Genomic DNA, 18,750 nt, shown 5'->3' with positions numbered 1-18,750 from the left:
GATCGAGTTCTTGCCACAGGTTCTGCAGTAAATTTGCATACTCGGTAACTGTCTTGCTGCCTTGTTTGGTCGCTCCAGTCTTGACTGTAATTTCGTACACTTATGCTGCATCACATGCCTTTGAATATGTTTTTCGGACAACATCCTAGATCTCTTTAGCCGTGGATAAAAACATACACGTGTTGCTGATTTCCGGGTTCATTGAATTCCATAACCATGACATGGTCATGGAGTCAGCTTCGCTCCATGCATCAAATCTTGGATCTCCTTCCTTCGGTCCCGTCCCTAAGAGATGGCTAAGCTTTCCTTTTCCCTTTAAATATGTTCGAACAAACTGAGACCATTTGAAGTAATTTTTCCCGTTCAACCTATATGCTGCCTGAATGTTTTGCTGGTCGCTAGATCCCTGATGGGAGGAGACTTCTTCCGATTGTGCAGTGGTATTTGATACGGTGGCTTCTGACATATTGGGCGGGCTTCAAGAAAGAGAGAAAAACAGAGAATGAAGGTCTGAAAATTTTTTAAGGGTTGGCGATGAAGTCCTAAAGAATCTTTCAGCCAATGTCCAAAAAAAGGTTCCTGTAATGTTCCACCAAACTGAAGAATGCATCGAAACCTCTCAAAATCAAAACTGATCCAAACCAAAGCAAAGGGATTCAGTAAATCTGCTCTTGGCAACACCGGATCTAAGATTTCAGATTGATCCGATGTCTCTACAAAGAGATCCAGGAAAAAGGATGAATCCGATGGCGCAGCAGCCCAGTAGAAAAAAAAATGTTGAGTTCAGATCTGTAGCCACTCTCAAAGAAGAATCAAGGACACTCAAGAACCTCCCAAATACTGTTAGAGAGTTCTTGAACCAGCAGCAGCAGAGATGACCGAAGCGATACTATGTGTAGATTAGGTCGTGACCAGCTCTGATACCATGAGAGAATTTGAGAGAAAAAATTAATTTTGTATTGTCTTGTAAGGAGCATATACACAGTTTTATATAGAATTACGGAGCTAACTTACAGGGCGATAAAATAGGAAACTAACTTTTCCTAGAAAACTAATTTCTATGTCAGTGATATTCTCCAATTAATATCCCATGATTCTAGGAAACTAACTTATGTATGTTTCCTAAACTGATGGACCTAAAACTTTGGAGACTCAATCAGAGAGTCAATCTTCTACTTTTCAACAAACAGATCTGCTTACTGATTGTCAGAGTCAGACCATACGGATATAGTAGAAATAAACTTAAAAGGAAGCTATAAATATAAGCTTTAAAAAGTCCTACTTTTCTCAGACACTCAACAACTTGTTTGGAAGCTTTCAGGAAAGACAAAGGAGTTCAGCTGGGAGAATATGTTTCTTTTTGATGAATTTCAGGAGGTCAAGAGTAAATTTAAAGATGTGAAGTTATGTTTTGTAAATAGGAACCTGAATATCTTGGCTCATAGTATCACTAAGTTAGCTTGTTCTGTAAATCATAAAGTGTCATGTACACAGGAAGAACTTTTGTACTCTTTTGTCTAAAAGAAATGGTATTTATTGTTGTTTTTGACAAAAAGAAGTTCCATGTAGTACTTTTTCCTTCACAAAGTGGTAGTCAACTTTTTTATGCTTACCTTTTTCTTGAAAGACTAGGTTTGAAGCTGTATGGACTGGGACCGAGTTTTTCCCATTCCTCATACACTTTAAACACTAAATATTTAAACAGTCATGGTGGTTATGTTGTGTCTTAGAGTTGTGTAGTTTGCTGGTTGGCTTTTGGGGTTGAGCTTGGTTGTTTTGTATATTGAGGTAGTTTGTTGTAGATTTTCACGTGTGCTCACTGTTGACATTTGAGGGTGTTGATTATTTTCCTTTTCTTTTTCTTTTTGGGTTATTGTTCTGCAGATCCTGTATCTCTTATATTTCTTTTTTTTTTCTTTTCACTGAATTTTACATTTACCATGACAAATCTTTATTGTTTTTAGCATAAAAAAATGTGTATTTTACTCTTCATATTTTCTTGCTGCTGTTAATTTATTCATCATGATGTGCAGGTAAGTCAACCATACTTAGATTGCTGTACAGATTTTTTGACACTCATTCAGGAGCTGTGAGTAATTTATTTCTTATATTTTTCTTACATTGGTAAATTATTTGGTACCAACGTCCAATATTGTCACATGTGCAATTTGTATAGTTTGACTTATAGCTTATTTTTTCATCATATGAATTATATGCTCTGAAGTTAGGCCATTATGTGATGTTGGTCCTGGGCCTCCCGGCTATCTGGGGTCTTGAGAGGGGTAGACTGGAAACAGTCAAAACCTTTGGCATTTCTTTTCCTGCAAAGTGGACGTTCCCAGACTTGAACGCTCATTCTGATGCTTGCCAGCTCCAAATTTATTCTTAAACCAAAGTAATGATACTATTTCCCAAATTCCCAACTTTTGACTAAAAGCACAGAGATTAGGCTGTCCTATGCAGTTATTATTTTCAGAATAGAAATGGCTAAATCTTATGTTTATGGGATATCATATTGTAAATTTGTAATGTTCAAAAAATGGAATTTATCTATGCAGGTATAATTAATGCTGGGGTAGTGCCCATTTAGGGGTGTCAATGGACTGGATTTGGATTGGACCCCATCCAGTCCAAATGTCTTTTGGATGGGTTGGACGGTCCAAAAGATTATATGGACTCAGACCGGTTCAAATATAAATGGCCTGTATACGTAGTGGACCGAATTTGGACAAAACCGATTGGTCTGGTAGTCCAAAGTCATTAAATATGCGAACCACAGTGCTTTTATAAAAACACTCCAAAGTACTTTGAAATATTTTTACGAAATTATTTTTATAAAAGAACTTTTGCAAAATGTATTTTCATAAAATCTCTCTTATGGAAGCATTTTTATGAAAGCACTTTTATGGAAGCATTTTTATGAAAGCACTTTTACGAAATTATTTTTATAAAAGCATTTTTACGGAAGTGATTTTGTGAAAGCATTTTTATAAAAGTACTTTCACAAAAGTACCCTTATGAAAGTACTCTTATGAAATTACTTCTATGAAAACACTTTTGCGAAAGCACTTTTGTAGTACTTTTACAAAAGCACTTTACGAAAACACTTTTATCAAAGTACTTTTATCAAAGTACTTTTATCAAAGTACTTTTATCAAAGTACTTTTATCAAAGTACTTTTATCAATGTACTTTTATGAAAACACTTTTACAAAAGCATTTTTATGAAACTACGTTTACAAAAGCACTTTTATGAAATCTGTTTTATCAAAGTACTTCTCTTCATTTACTTTGGATTGGATTTGGATTCAATCCGGTCCGTTTGCATTTTAGTTGGGCTGGATTGGACCCAATCCGGTCCATTTGCATTTTAATTGGATTGGATGGGATTGTAGCAGGTGGTGTAGTTTTTTTTTATATATATGTATTTTGGATTTCTCATGTTATTTTGGTGTTGGACTCAATTTGGATTGAGTTGGACCCAATCCGGCCCATTTGCAATTTAATTGGACTGGATTGGATAGCAGAAGGTGTTGTAGTTTTTTTATATAATTTCTGGATTTCTCATGTATTTTGGTATTTGATTCAATTTGGATTGGATGGACCCAATCCGGTCCATTTGCATTTTATTTGGACTGGTTTGGACTTGTTTTGTATGGATTTGGTCGAGTCCATTTGTAAATAGACCAATATTGGATTGGACTGGATTGGACGAAATCCAGACCGATTGACAACCCTATGCCCACTCTCAGGAGGATGCCCCAGAAGGTGGATATTTCAATATCGTTTTTTATGGTAAAATACTAACATGGAAAGAGAATTTCTCTAAAATAAAAGAAAACCAAAACCTAGAGCCTAAAGAGAATCTATGAACATTCATAAGTTTTGGGTGCACTAATCCATCCAAATCATATTCCCCACATCAGCACATTATCTTTAATAATCCTTCTGCTTTCTATCAAAGGTTTTTCTATTCATTTTTTCCCCTTCCCAAATGCTTTAACAAATGGCAAAAGTAAATACAACTCCAGCTAAGTCAAAAAGCAATTGTATCTTGTGGATGCACCAGCTGCTGTACTTGTCTTCTAAACATACTGCATGATATGAGTAAATGTTTAACATCTGCACTGATGTTGCACATCTAGCACAAGATGGTTAGCTGAAGGCCTCTCCTTTTCAAGTGATTCACTGTGAGAATACTATCAAGTGCCACTAGTCACAGAAAATTCTGTTGCAATAGGATTTCACTTTGAAATTACCATTTCTACATTCTTTCCATCATCTAGCATCTGGACATCAGGAGAGGCACCCTTCAAGTATGCTTAGTAATTTACATCAAAGTTGTTCCCCCAAGGAGCTATTAATAAGTGTTTCCTTGGCAGATAAGAATAGATGGCCAGGATATACGGGATGTGACCCTTGAGAGTCTCCGGAAGTCTATTGGTGTTGTACCACAAGATACTGTAAGTTAACAAGTGAAACAAAATTTTGTTTCTTTACTCTTGGTATTTGTTTTCTCGTCACATAAAGTTGCAAACTATTTTGTTGTATCTCATAATTTCATGTATGCTTAAACTTTGGTGATTTGGTTTTTAATGGGAAGGTGCTTTTCAATGATACAATATTCCATAACATTCACTATGGCCGTCTATCAGCAACAGAAGAGGAGGTTAGTCCAGTGCCATTTAATTTTCATATTTCGAACATTGTAGCCTGACACCCATTCTGATTACTTTTCTAAAATTTAGGTATATAATGCTGCTAGACGTGCAGCCATCCATGAAACTATAATGAATTTTCCAGAGAAATATTCAACTGTGGTTGGAGAACGTGGACTTAAGGTGAGCTATAATGAAAGGAATGATTTGAAACCTGCTATTTTTTTCTTAACTCCTGTCCACAAAGCATGAGAAAGTGATCTATTATATCCTTAAAGAGTGTTCCTGAATACCTCATTTATGATAGAGTTCAAGTTCCTTATTTTACTTTGCTTAATTTTTACTGAGAACTAAATACTTTTTCTTTCTTGTGGTTACCATGATCAAGTGCTAACTATACTAAGGTACATCTATAACAGTATTCAAAGGTGTTCTATAGACACCTTGAAACTGTAGGGTCTACGTATGCCAGACACTTGCACCAACTTTGGAATTTATTATGATACCTAATTTTCTTATTTTGGAGGTTTTCCAAGCTGTAGTTAAATAAGATATCATGCGACAAAAAAATCCAATAGGGAATGTATGCTTTAATATCTATAAAAAAAAAGTCTGGTTTTACTATATTCTGAGTTATCTATGATATGAGTATTATTTATCACTATGTCTCCTTGCATGATGTTTGGAGGTTGACATGTCAAACACCTATAGACACCTGATGACTTATCACCAGTATGAGAACCAGTTTGTACATACAGTTTTCTGTAGTACCATTTGATTTGTTGTTACTAGATCTAAATTACAATCCCAATGGAGGGAGGTCTAAGTGTCTAACCCTCCTTCCAATAGTATCTTCCTGCTGCTGGAACTCTAAGAAATGTTTTTTTTTTTATTGATTAGCAACAGAAAATTTATTAATGAAGAGAGAAAAAGTTACAACTTTTAGATAGCCTTGGCTACCCCCAAACAAACTTAGCAAAGAAAAACATCAAATAACAGAAAAATTATACCTTTTTAGCTTTACAAATTATCCCAGAAACAATGCTCCCTGTTAACCCCTTGCTTTACCAAGTGAGCTGCTAGACAGTTGGCTGATCTTGGGATCCAATGAAAATCCAATTTCATCTCCCGTGAAAGGCTCCTAAACTTTTTGATTTCCTTCTTGAAACACCAAGGAGTCTTCTCATTTCATTTCAGCCAGCTTATGGTTACTTTAGAATCTCCTTCATTTATTTCCTTATCCCTATCTCCGCAGCTTTTTGAATTCCAAAAACCACTGCCTTCGACTTAGCTGTTGTTGAGTCCCTTACTCCAAGCGGTCCTGAGAACAAACCCAAAATTAGTCCATTTTCATCCCTTATCATCCCTCCCATTCCAAAAGGACCCGGGTTTCCAAAACTATTTCCATCAAAGTTCAGTTTGAGGAAGCCATTCTCAGGTGGGCCCCAAGCTCTTAGAATATTCTTCTTTGAGGATGATGAAGCTGCAATTGTGCTCCACGTTCTGATTACATCATCGTGAGTAAAATCTGAGAGTAAATTCATTGATTTCACCCAATGTGCTACCTTTAACATTAAAGAAGACAAAGATTTAAAGAAATAGGCACAACTGAATGCCCTTGAAGGATGAATAGACCAGATACAACTATTTCCTTTATTTTCATCTAAGAATACTCCATCAAGAATTTGTAAGAGATTTTATACACAACTCAATTCTGTATTACATTCCTATGGAAGCCCAAGTTCCAACCAAATCCAAAACAGGAGGGAGAGGGAGTTACACATTCAGAAATAGGGTTTCCTTTGAAAGATGAGAGACAGAAAGAGCAAATATTGATGGGAACAATCCTTTAAGGGAGCCTCACCCAGCCATAGATCTTCCCAGAAATTAATTTTATTACCTGAGTTGAGATCAAATCTGATGTGAGTAACAAAGTGCAGGATAACTTTATGAATAGCTTTCCAAGGAGACGCACTAGAAGCCCTGTTGGACACTCCAGCATTCCAACCATTCTTAGAGATCCCATGAATGCTAATCACCACCTTATGCCACAGTTTATCTGTTTCTTGTGGAAATCTCCACAACCACTTATCTTAAAGAGACACATTCTTTTCTTTCATTCTTCCTAAATCCAACCCACCACATTCCTTACTTTGACTCACCACTTCCCATCTAATTAGATGATCTTTCTTTTCCTCCCCTGGTTCCCACAGAAAATCCCTCATAATTTTCTCGATCCTCTTTTCAATGGCTTGGGGCATGCTAAATACTGAAAGGAAATATACTGGAAGATTAGCTAAGGTGGATTTGATGAGTGTTATCCTACCCCAAGAGAAATATAATTCCTTTTCAACACTACCGATATCTTTTCAAACCTTTCCACCACCGGGTTCCAGAAAGCCAAGGTTCTAGAATTTGCACCAAGAGGAAGTCCTAAATATTTCAACGGCCAATTAGTTGTCATGCATCCTAATTCCCCTGCCCACAACCCATCCTCTTCTTTCCCCATATTAACACCTGCAATCATACTCTTGTTGAGATTCACCTTGAGATTCGTCACTTTCTCAAAGAAGCTCACCAACAATTTTAAATTTCTAGCCTCTTGCTCACCCTCATTTTGACAAAAAATAATGATATTATCTGCAAATCGAAGATGAGTTATTGATGCTGTATCTCATGCCTCATTGTGGGAAGTTTTCTCTGTGTGTCATTTATGTTTTCTAATTTTTAAGAAAATCATTCATTACTCATAAAACATTTGAAGATGAGTTACCTTCCACATTATCTCTTCCAACTCTCCACCCTTTTATTACCCCCATTCTATAAGCTTTAGAAATCAATCTACCAAACACCTCTGCAATGAGAGTGAGAAGAAAAGGGGAGAGTGGATCCCCTTGTCTCACACCCCTATGGGCACCAAGAAATCTTTAACTACCCCATTAGCCAAGACTGAATATTGGCAAGTTTGCAAGCACCCTTTTATCCATTTGCACCATCTAGCACCAAAACTACCTCTTCTTCATCACTTCGATAAAAAAATCCCAACTCTTTTCCAAACTTAATTTGCAAATGATACCCTTTCTGATTTTCTAAAATCTTCCACACATTTCATTGGCAATAAGCATTTGGTCTGGGATTTGTCTCTCTCGAATAAAAGCTCCTTGGAATTGAGAGATAATTGATGGGAGGGCCTTTTTTAAATGAAAGGAGAGTACCTTGGCTAGGGTCTTATACAGGTTTTTCACCAAGCTGATCGTTCTAAAATCCTTGGGATGGCAAGCACCTGTTTTCTTAGGGATCAAGGCAATAAGAGTTGCACTAATACCCTTGTTGATAATTCCCTTACAAAAACATTTCTCAAACATTTTCATAAGATCTCCTTTCATTGACTCCCAACAATCTTGATAGAAGGCAATGGTGAAACCATTGAGGTAAGTAGCTTGTGCAATTAAGATTTCCCCTTGAATAACTTTGCAATCCGTACACATCACTTGTTTTATTCTCCTATTAAGGAAGAATGCCTATTTGACTTGAGTTTGATTAATATTCATTCTTCTTTTGAAAATATGTGTTTACTGTTGCTATATCATAGGCTGTTGTAAATTTTAGAGTTGCATCTTTGTTTTGTTGTAGTGCCAAAAACCAAATCATCCTTGCACCATATCATATCCTACATCTCCCCACACACCCATCTAAACTTCCCTTAGAAATATATTTTTTTTGTTGTTGTCTTATAATTTTTTTATATCTACTTGAGGTGCATAAGCACTAATTATGTTAATAAGTTCCTCACCTAAAAGAAGTCTAGTTGAATTTTTAGATCTTTATCAATTATTATTGCTAATGCCATTTCTATTTTTTTACTTTTCTCATGTACCATCGTTTATAACTTAGTTTTCAAGATGCTAAGGCGAGACTAGGCGACAGGGGGCGCCTTGTTGCCTAGTCGCCTAGGTGGGCCCCTAGTTGTCCCCTAGGTGATGAATTTTTTCAAGTAAAAAACATATATCATAGGGTAGTTCCCTAGGTTCCATAATCATATTACCTTAACAATTATCCATAATTTTCATAAGAAAGGTATAAACTTCATGTTAAAGTATAGAAAATCAACTTATTTATAAGTAAAAGAAGAAAGAAAAGAAAATTAAAAAAATATGAACCCCTATTTTGTTACAGGAAGATGTTGAAGAAGATAATGTGTTAATTAGACAAAATTTTAAGTTCTTCCTTGCTTATTGGTTTAGGTTTTGAAGTCTTTGAAGATAAATATAAGAAAAAGAAGAAAGAAATGAAAATATGAACCCCTATTTTGTTATAGGAAGATGTGGAAGAAGATAATGTGTTAACTAGACAAAATTTTAAATGATAAAAAAAAGACAAAATTTTAAGTTCTTCCTTGCTTATTGGTTTTGGTTTTGAAGTCTTTGAGGATAAATACAACATTTAACAATGTTTATATTGCTTGAACCCTAACAAATAAGAAAATAATAAAAAGAAATTAGCATATAAACACACAAAATGAATATTTTAGTTTAATAATGTCTATTTTATAATTATACTAAAAGGACTAAGAATATAAAAGCATTTTATACCACAATATACATAACTGCTTGGTTATTAGGTGAGGTGAACCTTCAAGGGTGCCTTGTTGCCTAGGCATCGCCTTGACAACTATTAAACACATCAATTTATGTAGCTCTCCCCCTTCCATTTATTTTGTTGTAACCATGCAATGTTAATCCTTTTCCTCTTCATTGTGCTTACTAATTTTGTTGTTTTTATTGTTATATTTTCTATATTTGAAATAGAAAATTGAATTCTTGTTTCTTGGACTAACTTCTTTACATACTCTCATTCAAAAAATGCAAGAAGCTTTGCCCTTTTTTTTCACCACAACTTGGTGTTGTTGTGATGTGTTGTTTGCAAGGAATGCCCTAGAACTTGTACAATTCTCACTACACGTTAAGGTGTAGTGCATCGCTTTTGGGAATGCCCTAGCATGAGCATGGAATGGAAATTTAGGATCAATGTTCATAAAAATTTGGTGATTTTAACTCAAGACAACTCTTCTCTATTTAGGTTCGGGAACTGGCAATGTATGACAAGCACACATTGGCTGAGTTAATTTACCTACTTTAATTAAATATCCAATTTAATTTTTCAGATCCGGTGGTTCTAATTACAATGCATCTGATCAGGTTATTTGGCTTTGTGTATGTGTGTCCAAAATTTTATAAAACAGTTGTTAAGGCCAGCTATGTTGTATGGAGCAGAATATTGGGCAGTCAAGAAGCAACATATCCAAAAAATGAGTCTGGCAGATATGCATATGTTAAGATGGATGAGTGACAATCGAGAAAGGAATAGGATCAGAAATGAAGTCATTCGAAAGAACGTAGGAATAGGTCCAATAGGTGATAAAATGAGAGAAAGTAAACTAAGATGGTATGTTCAGGTGCATAGAAGACCACCAACAGCACCTGTAAGAAGAACTAATCTGTTGCAATTTTGAATCTGAATAGCAACTAGGGTTAACAACCCCATATAGTTGGGACAAGGCTTGGATGATGATGGTGATATATATATATATATAACTTAAAACGTAATAATTTTTTTTTAATTATTAGTTTTTCTTTATTATAAATAGATATAAAGCAGACTCCAATTAAATTTGAGTCTGATATGGTATCCCAAAATCCAATCAGATTTCGAATTAGATTCAGATGTCTATATTCAATAATCATATTAGATTCGAATGTGGCCTGATCCAATCAGAATTCAACCCGACTACAGCTCTATTGAATACAATACTCCACTTTTTTTCCCAGAATTGCCCATGCTCTTCAACGGATACACTTTGGCAGTTGTTCCAGATCTCTTGAAGTGCAACACTTTTCCTTTTCCTATAAACAGTTCTCATTGTAAACATATTAATTCGAAGTTGTTCTTGAAATTGTTATATCCAAGTTATTTCTTTTTTTGAGGTTGAGGATAAAACTTGCAATTTCCAAAGATTGAAGATTCATATAATTATTGAGTTAGGCTATTTGGTTTTATGATAAGATAATTTGTTTCTCACAGTTAAGTGGTGGTGAGAAGCAGCGGGTGGCACTTGCTCGTGCATTCCTGAAAGCCCCAGCCATTCTGTAAGTAACATTTTTACCCATTTTTGTCTTTTTTTTTGCTTTGTTTACAATGCCCTTGAAATGCACTAGTTTTCTTATAGTTGAAAGGAAGTTTCTTGCATCTGCACTCATGGAATCTATAGAGCTGTCATGGTCCTAGTTGAGTTATTTAGAAAAGTACAAATGACTTTGGAATCTTCCATATCACAAATAAGTTTCCTGTCTAAAAGGATTCCCCGTGTTATTCTTCTACCTTATGGTTATTGAACAAAGTTTGGTCCAAAAGCCCTTTTATGAGCAAGTTTTTTTATTAAAAATTTACAACTTTGAACAGCTAAAACTAGTTTGATAAACCACCAATACAAGGTGCGTATAGGGACGATGTGAAGTTGGGGATTAAACATATGACCAAGGTATCCTACTTAGTGAATAGTTTGAATCTGTCAGATTATCTGTCTATGTTGCTCAAATAGGGTAGGTTATATATGGATTCTCCCAGCTTGACCTGTTTGGGAAACCTTTTCCCATATAATACATGTTCATTGCATGTTCTCTTTTCACCAGCAAATTGGAGAAAATGAAAAAAAAAAAAAAACACAGGTCTAAATGTCTAATGATCTGCTTGAGCTTGTTTTTGATAGAGTTACCTTAATGTAGAAGCAAAGAAGGATAAAGGAAGCTCATTGAAAACTTCATGTATTTTTGTCTTTTTAGACAAAAGGGTATTTTTGATCATTTTGTATGTTGTCTGTGGGGTCTGATCTAATTGTCTAGTTCTCTAGTCTTATGCTAGTTGTGTTTAAAGTTTCATAGTAATTGGTTAAGTAGTTCTGAAATTTCTCTGTTTCTTTGTTATAGACCCCTATGATGGGCCATCTGGCCACCCTTGTAGTGTTTATATGTGTATGTGTGTGTATGTAAAAAAGGTGGAGATGGATATTGTATGATTTTAAAGGGATCTTTCTGCATATTGTGCTTGTGGTGAGTGATTCCCGTTAACCCTATAGTGTTTTTTTTTGTCTAACCCTAGAGTGATTTTAGGTGCTTGTGGAGTGATTTTGATTTTCTCTTTTTCTTCTCTATCTTCTCACTAATTTTGCAAAAAGCCCTTGTAGTCCTTAAAATCTCTTAAATTCTTCATATAGAGGGCTCATTCATCATTGCTTTAAGATGCCTGTTCGTTTCCTCTTAACTCCTATCTCTTAATAGGAATCTTTTAACTTTAAGAGAAAAATGGTTGATCGTTTCCTCTTATCTCTTATCTCTTAAAGTGCAATCATACAACTTTTTTTTTTTCAATGATACCCCCTAAAAGACAAACAAAAACTCTCATATATGGGGTCAAAATGGATATTTGATAATTTTCAGAATTCAGAATTCAGAGCAACGTTCTCTACATTCAGAGTTCAGAGGAAAGAAAAGTTCACCAATACCAATATACCTCTTAATGTAATTATCGTACTTTCAGATGTCAGACTTCAGAGCAAACGAACAGGCCCTAATTATTGTATAAGCATTAATGAGATTTATAGTGTTGGTTTGCCAAGATATACATGCAAATTTTAATTATTTTACCATTTTTTAGTGTCCCCTAAGCATATCTTCATAGTTTATACTTCACGTAAAGTAGTAATATATTAAAATACATGTTTCTTTTGTATGTTTACCTTATTAATTGCATTTTTTTAATAGGTCACAAAACATTAAAGCTTTCATTTATTATAATTTATATATTTGTAGTATTTATTTGAATATCCCTAGTGTATCCATGCATATCTTAATTTTTCCACCATATCCATGTGTATTCAAAGTGTATCTAGATGTGGTATCTTAAAATTGCCTTTTCAACATGTAAAGAGACTGGGCCGAATGGGTCCTAGTATCTTCTCTTGTAATTTCTTTTCTTTTATTGTTGGCTAATGGGCCTCTCTTAATGAGCCTGTTATTTCTTTTTGTTTAATCTCTTGATGTTACTGCCTAGCTGGCCACCCACTTAAGGGCATACTTGTCATTACTCTAACTTTAATTCTTAATAAAAAAAGGATTAAAGGAGAAATTGAAGATAATTCGATTCTTCTTCTTCTTCCTTCTCTTTTCGCCATCTTCTTCTCTTGTGTTGTTGCTCTTATTTCTCTTCTTCCTTTTTCTTCTAATCTTCAAATTTACACCTAATATTTGAGGACTGATTTACATCTTGGTATCAGAGCAGGTCTATTTCTTCCTTTTTTCTTCTTTTTTTTCCCATACACCCTTAGATGAAGAGAGTGTATGGAGAGATAGATTCTCTATAGTTCAGAGAATCTCTGGCCTAGTTGGTAGAGGGTTTGGAGTGTTTAAATCTGGTTGGATATTGCCAAGAAGCGGTGTTGTTCTGTTACTGCCCAAAACCCTAGCAGATTAGAGATTTTCAAAGGTACAGGTAAAGGTGAAACTTTGGGTGTGGCGCTCTGTGCTGGGGAGGTGTCTTGTGACTACTAAAGGAGGGCGGTTCAGGTTTGGAAGAGATTGGGAAGTTCTGGTAGGAGCGACTGCATCTTCTCTCTTCCTCCCCAACAGCTGGACGAAGTAAAATCCTAGTTTTCAAGCATCTGGGTTCTGTTTTGACTTCAAGTAAGTTTATATAGACAAAATTTCTGGTTCTTTGATTTTTGTTTGATTAATGGAGCCATACGGAAGTGAGTTCAAGCAAGTGTCTGTTTCAGGCCTTGGCTCGGTAGATTCCGTTTTGACTGGTGTAACCACAATCAAGCTAGACAGGACAAATTATCTTGCTTGGGCATAGTCTATAAGAATTTATGTCTGTAGTAGAGGAAAACTCGGGTATCTCACAGGTAGTAAAGTGAAACCCGAAGAGACAGACCCTGAATTTGAGAAATGGATGTAGGAGAACTATACAGTCATTGGATGGTTCATCAACTCTGTGCAACCTCATACAAGTCAGCATTATCTATGGATGTCTTCGGCTAAGGAGATATGGGACAGTGTTACTGAGACCTATTCACTGAAGTTGAATGTAGCCAGAGTCTACAAGTTGAAAAATGACGTGAAGAACCTAAGATAGGGGGAGAAGAGTGTAGCAATCTACTACTCTATACTGAAACCCCTATGGCAAGAAATCGGTGTTATGGAGACAGTTGTATGGGAGAGTAAGAATGATGCTGAAATGTATAGGAAGTTGATGGAGAGAAATAGGGCGTTTGAATTTCTTACTGGACTCAACCCTGAGTTTGACATCATTAGGCAAAATATCCTTGCCAGAGATGAGGTTACTCTTTCCCAGGCATACGCTATGATAAGCAGTGAGGAGAGTAGGTGGTAGGTTCAGTTGTAGGGTCCACCTACAGAACACTTTGCACACGCTGGAATAAAGCCAAAGGGTCCTACTGAGAAAAAGGAGCAGATATGTGAATATTGCAAGAAACCGAGGCATACAAAGGACACTTGCTGGAAGCTTCATCCTGAGCTTCTTCCTGATAGGTTTAAGAATAACAATAGCTCTAAGAAAGGTAGTCAGGTAGGAAAGCCTAAGGCAGCTAATGTTGCTACAGTACCTGAAAGAGGAAATAAGGAGAGTGAAGAGAAATCAACCATTGAACAGTTGGCAGCAATGAAGGCAAATTTTGAAAAGTATGGGAGGCTACCAAATCACATGGAAGCTACTGTTTCATCTCACTCTTCTAGCAACAACACATCATCTTCATCAGCATTCGCTCACTCAGGTATTCATGCTTTTGCAAATCATGCTTCAGTTTCAGGTAATCATAATATCCCTTGGATTATTGATTCCGGTGCATCAGACCATATGACCAGCCTGTCTAATATCTTTTGCTCATACCACCTTCTCTCTGGCAAAGAGAAAATGTCCCTTGCTGATGGGTCTCTTGCTCCCATCTCTGGTAAAGGAGATATAAAGACCTTTGACACCCTTTATTTATCCTCTGTCCTTCATATCCCTAAACTTAACACAAACCTTTTATCTGTTAGCAGCTTAACTAAATCCATGAATTGCAGCATAACCTTTTTTCCCACTCATTGTGTTTTTTAGGACTTGCAATCTCAGAGGATGATTGGGAGTGGCCATGAGGCGAACGGAATATACTTGTTGGACACACCGGATCGAGATTTGGGACCACCTCATGGAGTTGCTTTAGAGTCAGTTTTGTTAGAGTCTATTAACAAAGTCTTGTTATGTCACTTTCGGTTTGGTCATTTGTCATTTTCTGCTCTGAGTCATTTGTTTCCAGATATGTTTAAGGGAGTGCCGTTATCGAGTCTTCATTGTGAGTCATGTGAACTGGCAAAGCATTGTAGACATTCTTATTCAATAAGCAATAAAAGATCTCTTTCTCCTTTCCATTTTGTTCACTCTGACGTGGGGCCTTATCATTTGCCAATTATGGGGGGTTACAGGTACTTTATCCTTTTTATTGATGACTACTCTCGTTACACTTGGATTTATCTCATGAAATCTAGGGATGAAGTACCAACTATTGTGCGAAAATTTCATGAACTCATCCTAACCCAGTTTAACACTCGTATCAAAATATTTCGTTCTGATAATGCTAAGGAGTATTTCGAGAGAACTCTCTCCACCTATCTTGAAACTTTTGGGGTTATTCATCAAAGTTCTTATTCCTACACACCACAACAAAACGGGGTGGCGGAAAGGAAGAATAGACATGTGGTTGAGGTTGCCAGATCCCTCCTGTTTGCATCCCATGTTCCTATAAAATTTTGGTGAGATGCTGTTATTCCTGCTACTTTTTTGATCAACCATATGCCCTCTCGGGTCCTTGACTTCAAAACCCCCTGCCTTCTCTTCCCGGATGAGGATATTTTCTCTTCCTCTCCGTGTTTTTGGGTGCACTTGCTATGTGCATATTCATAGTCATCAAAGGCACAAGTTTGAACCTAAGGCTCATAAATGTGTTTTTCTGGGATATGCTTCCACACAGAAGGGATATTGCTGTTTTGATCCAATTCGTGGCACCCGCTTTGTATCTCGGGATGTCACCTTTGCTGAGTTGACTCCTTTTTTTAGCATTTCTCCTAAGGGGGAGAAATCTGAAGAGCCTTTTGCTATGTCTCCAGCTATTCCTCTTCCCATTCCTCTTGAGTCCTATCATGAGGTGTCTACTTCTCCCACTGTACCTACCTCTGATATTCCTATTCCTCTTCTTCCTCCACCTCATTCTCCTATAATTCCTCTTCCTCCTATTCTCCAAAGGTGGTACCAAAGGCAAAGCTTCAGACATGGGCAAGTTGTTTCCACTCCTAGAAGAGCCTCTTGCTCCTCCCATCATTACTAAGGTAACAGGTCTTTTGACCCATCTACAACTTTCCTAGACCTTGACCTTCCTATTGCTCTCCGCAAGGAAAAGTGGAAGTGTACAACCCATTGTATCTCCAAACACCTGTCTTACAACCTTCTCTCTCCTTCCTACTACTCTTATTTGCATTTGTTTCTTCCCATGTGATACCCAGGTCCGTACCGGAAGCCTTATCTCAACCTGAATGGAGGGATGCTATGATGGCTGAACTGGATGCTTTGCATAACAACATATCTGGGATATTGTTGACTTGCCTGAAGGGAAGGAACCAGTGGGTTGTAAATGGGTGTTTACCATTAAATATCACTCTGATGGATCTATTGATAGGTTTATGGCTAGGCTGGTTGCTAAGAGCTACACTCAAATGTATGGCATTGACTATCTTGAGACATTTGCTCTTGTCGCTAAGATGACCTCAGTCAGGGTTTTGTTATCTCTAGCTGCTACTTTTGACTGGCCCCTACACCAGTTTGATGTTAAAAATGCCTTCTTGAATGGAGACCTGCATGAAGAGGTCTTATGTCTTTGCCTCCAGGGGTGTATGGGAAGGAAATGCAAGTCAAGGTGTGTAAACTGCAGAAATCTATTTATGGTCTCAAATAGTCTCATCGGGCTTGGTTTGAGAGGTTTAGGGCTGCTCGTCTCCTTTGGCTACACACAAACTCAATATGATCATACCCTGTTCTTGAAGAGAAATGGCTCTCTGGTGACCTTCTTGATAGTTTATGTTGATGATATTGTGGTCACGGGTAATGACATTCAAGAGGTCAGTAAACTAAAAAGGTTTTTCAACTCTGAATTTGAGATCAAGGATTTGGGAGATCTTCGGTATTTTTTGGGCATTGAAGTTGTTAGATCTAAGGATGGTATCTTCATTTCTCAGCATAAATATGTCCTTGACCTCCTTGCTGAGACTAGTAATCTTGGAGCTAAACCAATCTCCACTCCTATTGATCCTAATCAATAGCTTTCTGCTACAGATGGTGAGCTTTTATCTGATAAGGGGGTGTTTCAGAGACTGCTTGGGAAGTTGTTATATCTTTGCATGACTTGGCCAGATATTTCCTATGCAGTAAGTGTTGTTCGTCAATTTATGCATTCTCCTAGAGATACTCATTTAGCTGCTGTAGAAAGGGTTTTGTGTTACTTGAAAGGTACTCCAAGGAAAGGTATTCTGTTTGCTAAACATGGACACATGAAGCTGGAAGCTTTCACTGATGCTGATTGGGCAGGGGGCAGGATGTATTGATGATAGGAGATCCACCTCAGGTTATTGTGCTCTGGTTGCTAGGAACATTGTGTCATGGAGGAGTAAGAAACAATCTGTAGTTGCTAGGTCCTCAGCTGAAGCAAAATACAGGGCAATGGCACATGGTGTGTCAGAATTACTGTGGCTACGATCCCTTCTAGAAGAATTGGGGGTTGACTACGAGAAGCCAATGTTGCTCTACTGTGACAACCAAGCAACTATCAACATTGCACATAATCCTGTTCAACGTGATGGAACTAAGCACATTGAGGTTGATAGACATTTTATAAGGGAAAGAGTTTCTCAGGAGAAGTTCCAAGAAGACATTTTATACGAGCACTTGGCTGATATCTTGACCAAGGGAGTTCCAAGAAGGAAAATGACACATTATATAAGCAAGCTGGGCATGATTGACATCTATGCTCAGCTTGAGGAGGAGTGTAAAGAGGATGGGCCGAATGGGTCCTAGTATCTTCTTTTGTAATATCTTTTCTTTTATTGTTGGCTAATGGGCCTCTCTTAATGGGCCTGTTATTTCTTTTTGTTTAATCTCTTTATGTTATTCTTGTCATTACTCTAACTTTACTTCTTAATAAAAAAAGGATTAGAGGAGAAAGGGAAGATAATTCGATTCTTCTTCTTCTTCCTTCTCTTTTCGCCATCTTTTTCTCTTGTGTTGCTGCTCTTACTTTTCTTCTTCCTTTTTCTTCTAATCTTCAAATTTACACCTAATATTTGAGGACTGATTTACATATCAACACACTTGGGAGTTAGCCAGAAACATCATGCCTATAGTAGACAAAATACCATACTATCTACCAGCACTTACAGATTTCTTAACTTACATCTTCAGTCTTCATTCTTCTCTAAAAACATGGTATTATTATTAGTAATTCCGACTGACCTGCTGTATGCACCATAAAACCATCAGACTTTTGATTCTGAACAACACCACTACCAGCCTCCATTTCCCTCTTTGTAACTGTCAATTAGAGGGACTATAACCACAAAAACCCTATATCACCAGAGGTGACCATAAGTAAAACAAGCCAAATTTCATTATCTGAAACCTTAAGAAGAAGATGATTTCCGATTTGTGGGATTGGCAGATAGGAGTTATTTATAAAAGAAAAAGAGAGAGCATGAAGCAAAGAGATGACCACTCAGATTAATGCTCTGATATCATGTTATAAAATATCAGAATACCAACTAAATATTGAAGAAAATCACAGAATTTATAAGAGGAAGAGATAACAATAGAGAGAATTAGTGTGTGAGAAAAATCTATTAGTGTGTAAGAAAAATCTATCTCCATGGTCAACTTCCTTGATTAGGGCCACACTAGCAAATGTACCCATTTACTTCCTCTCCACCTTTTGCATTCCGATA

General features: G+C 36.7%; 1 protein-coding gene across 1 annotated transcript in view; it reads left to right on the top strand.

Moving 5' to 3' along the window:
* The window catches only part of ABCB25 (ABC transporter of the mitochondrion 3), a 115,705-nt gene that overhangs the window by 78,376 nt on the left and 18,579 nt on the right, over nucleotides 1-18,750 (top strand). Inside the window, exons 14-18 of the mRNA XM_088955097.1 lie at nucleotides 2,034-2,089; nucleotides 4,382-4,462; nucleotides 4,603-4,668; nucleotides 4,748-4,840; nucleotides 10,739-10,803. Of these exons, the coding sequence (XP_088811223.1) occupies nucleotides 2,034-2,089; nucleotides 4,382-4,462; nucleotides 4,603-4,668; nucleotides 4,748-4,840; nucleotides 10,739-10,803 (361 nt within the window). The remainder of the gene's footprint in view (nucleotides 1-2,033; nucleotides 2,090-4,381; nucleotides 4,463-4,602; nucleotides 4,669-4,747; nucleotides 4,841-10,738; nucleotides 10,804-18,750) is intronic.

Source organism: Nelumbo lutea, chromosome 7 (genome assembly GCF_056320005.1).
Source record: "Nelumbo lutea isolate HS-2025 chromosome 7, American lotus-T2T, whole genome shotgun sequence".
Classification (NCBI taxonomy): Eukaryota; Viridiplantae; Streptophyta; class Magnoliopsida; order Proteales; family Nelumbonaceae; genus Nelumbo; species Nelumbo lutea.
The sequence above is the reverse complement of the archived record's forward strand: the minus strand, read 5'-3'. Positions and strand labels throughout refer to the sequence as shown.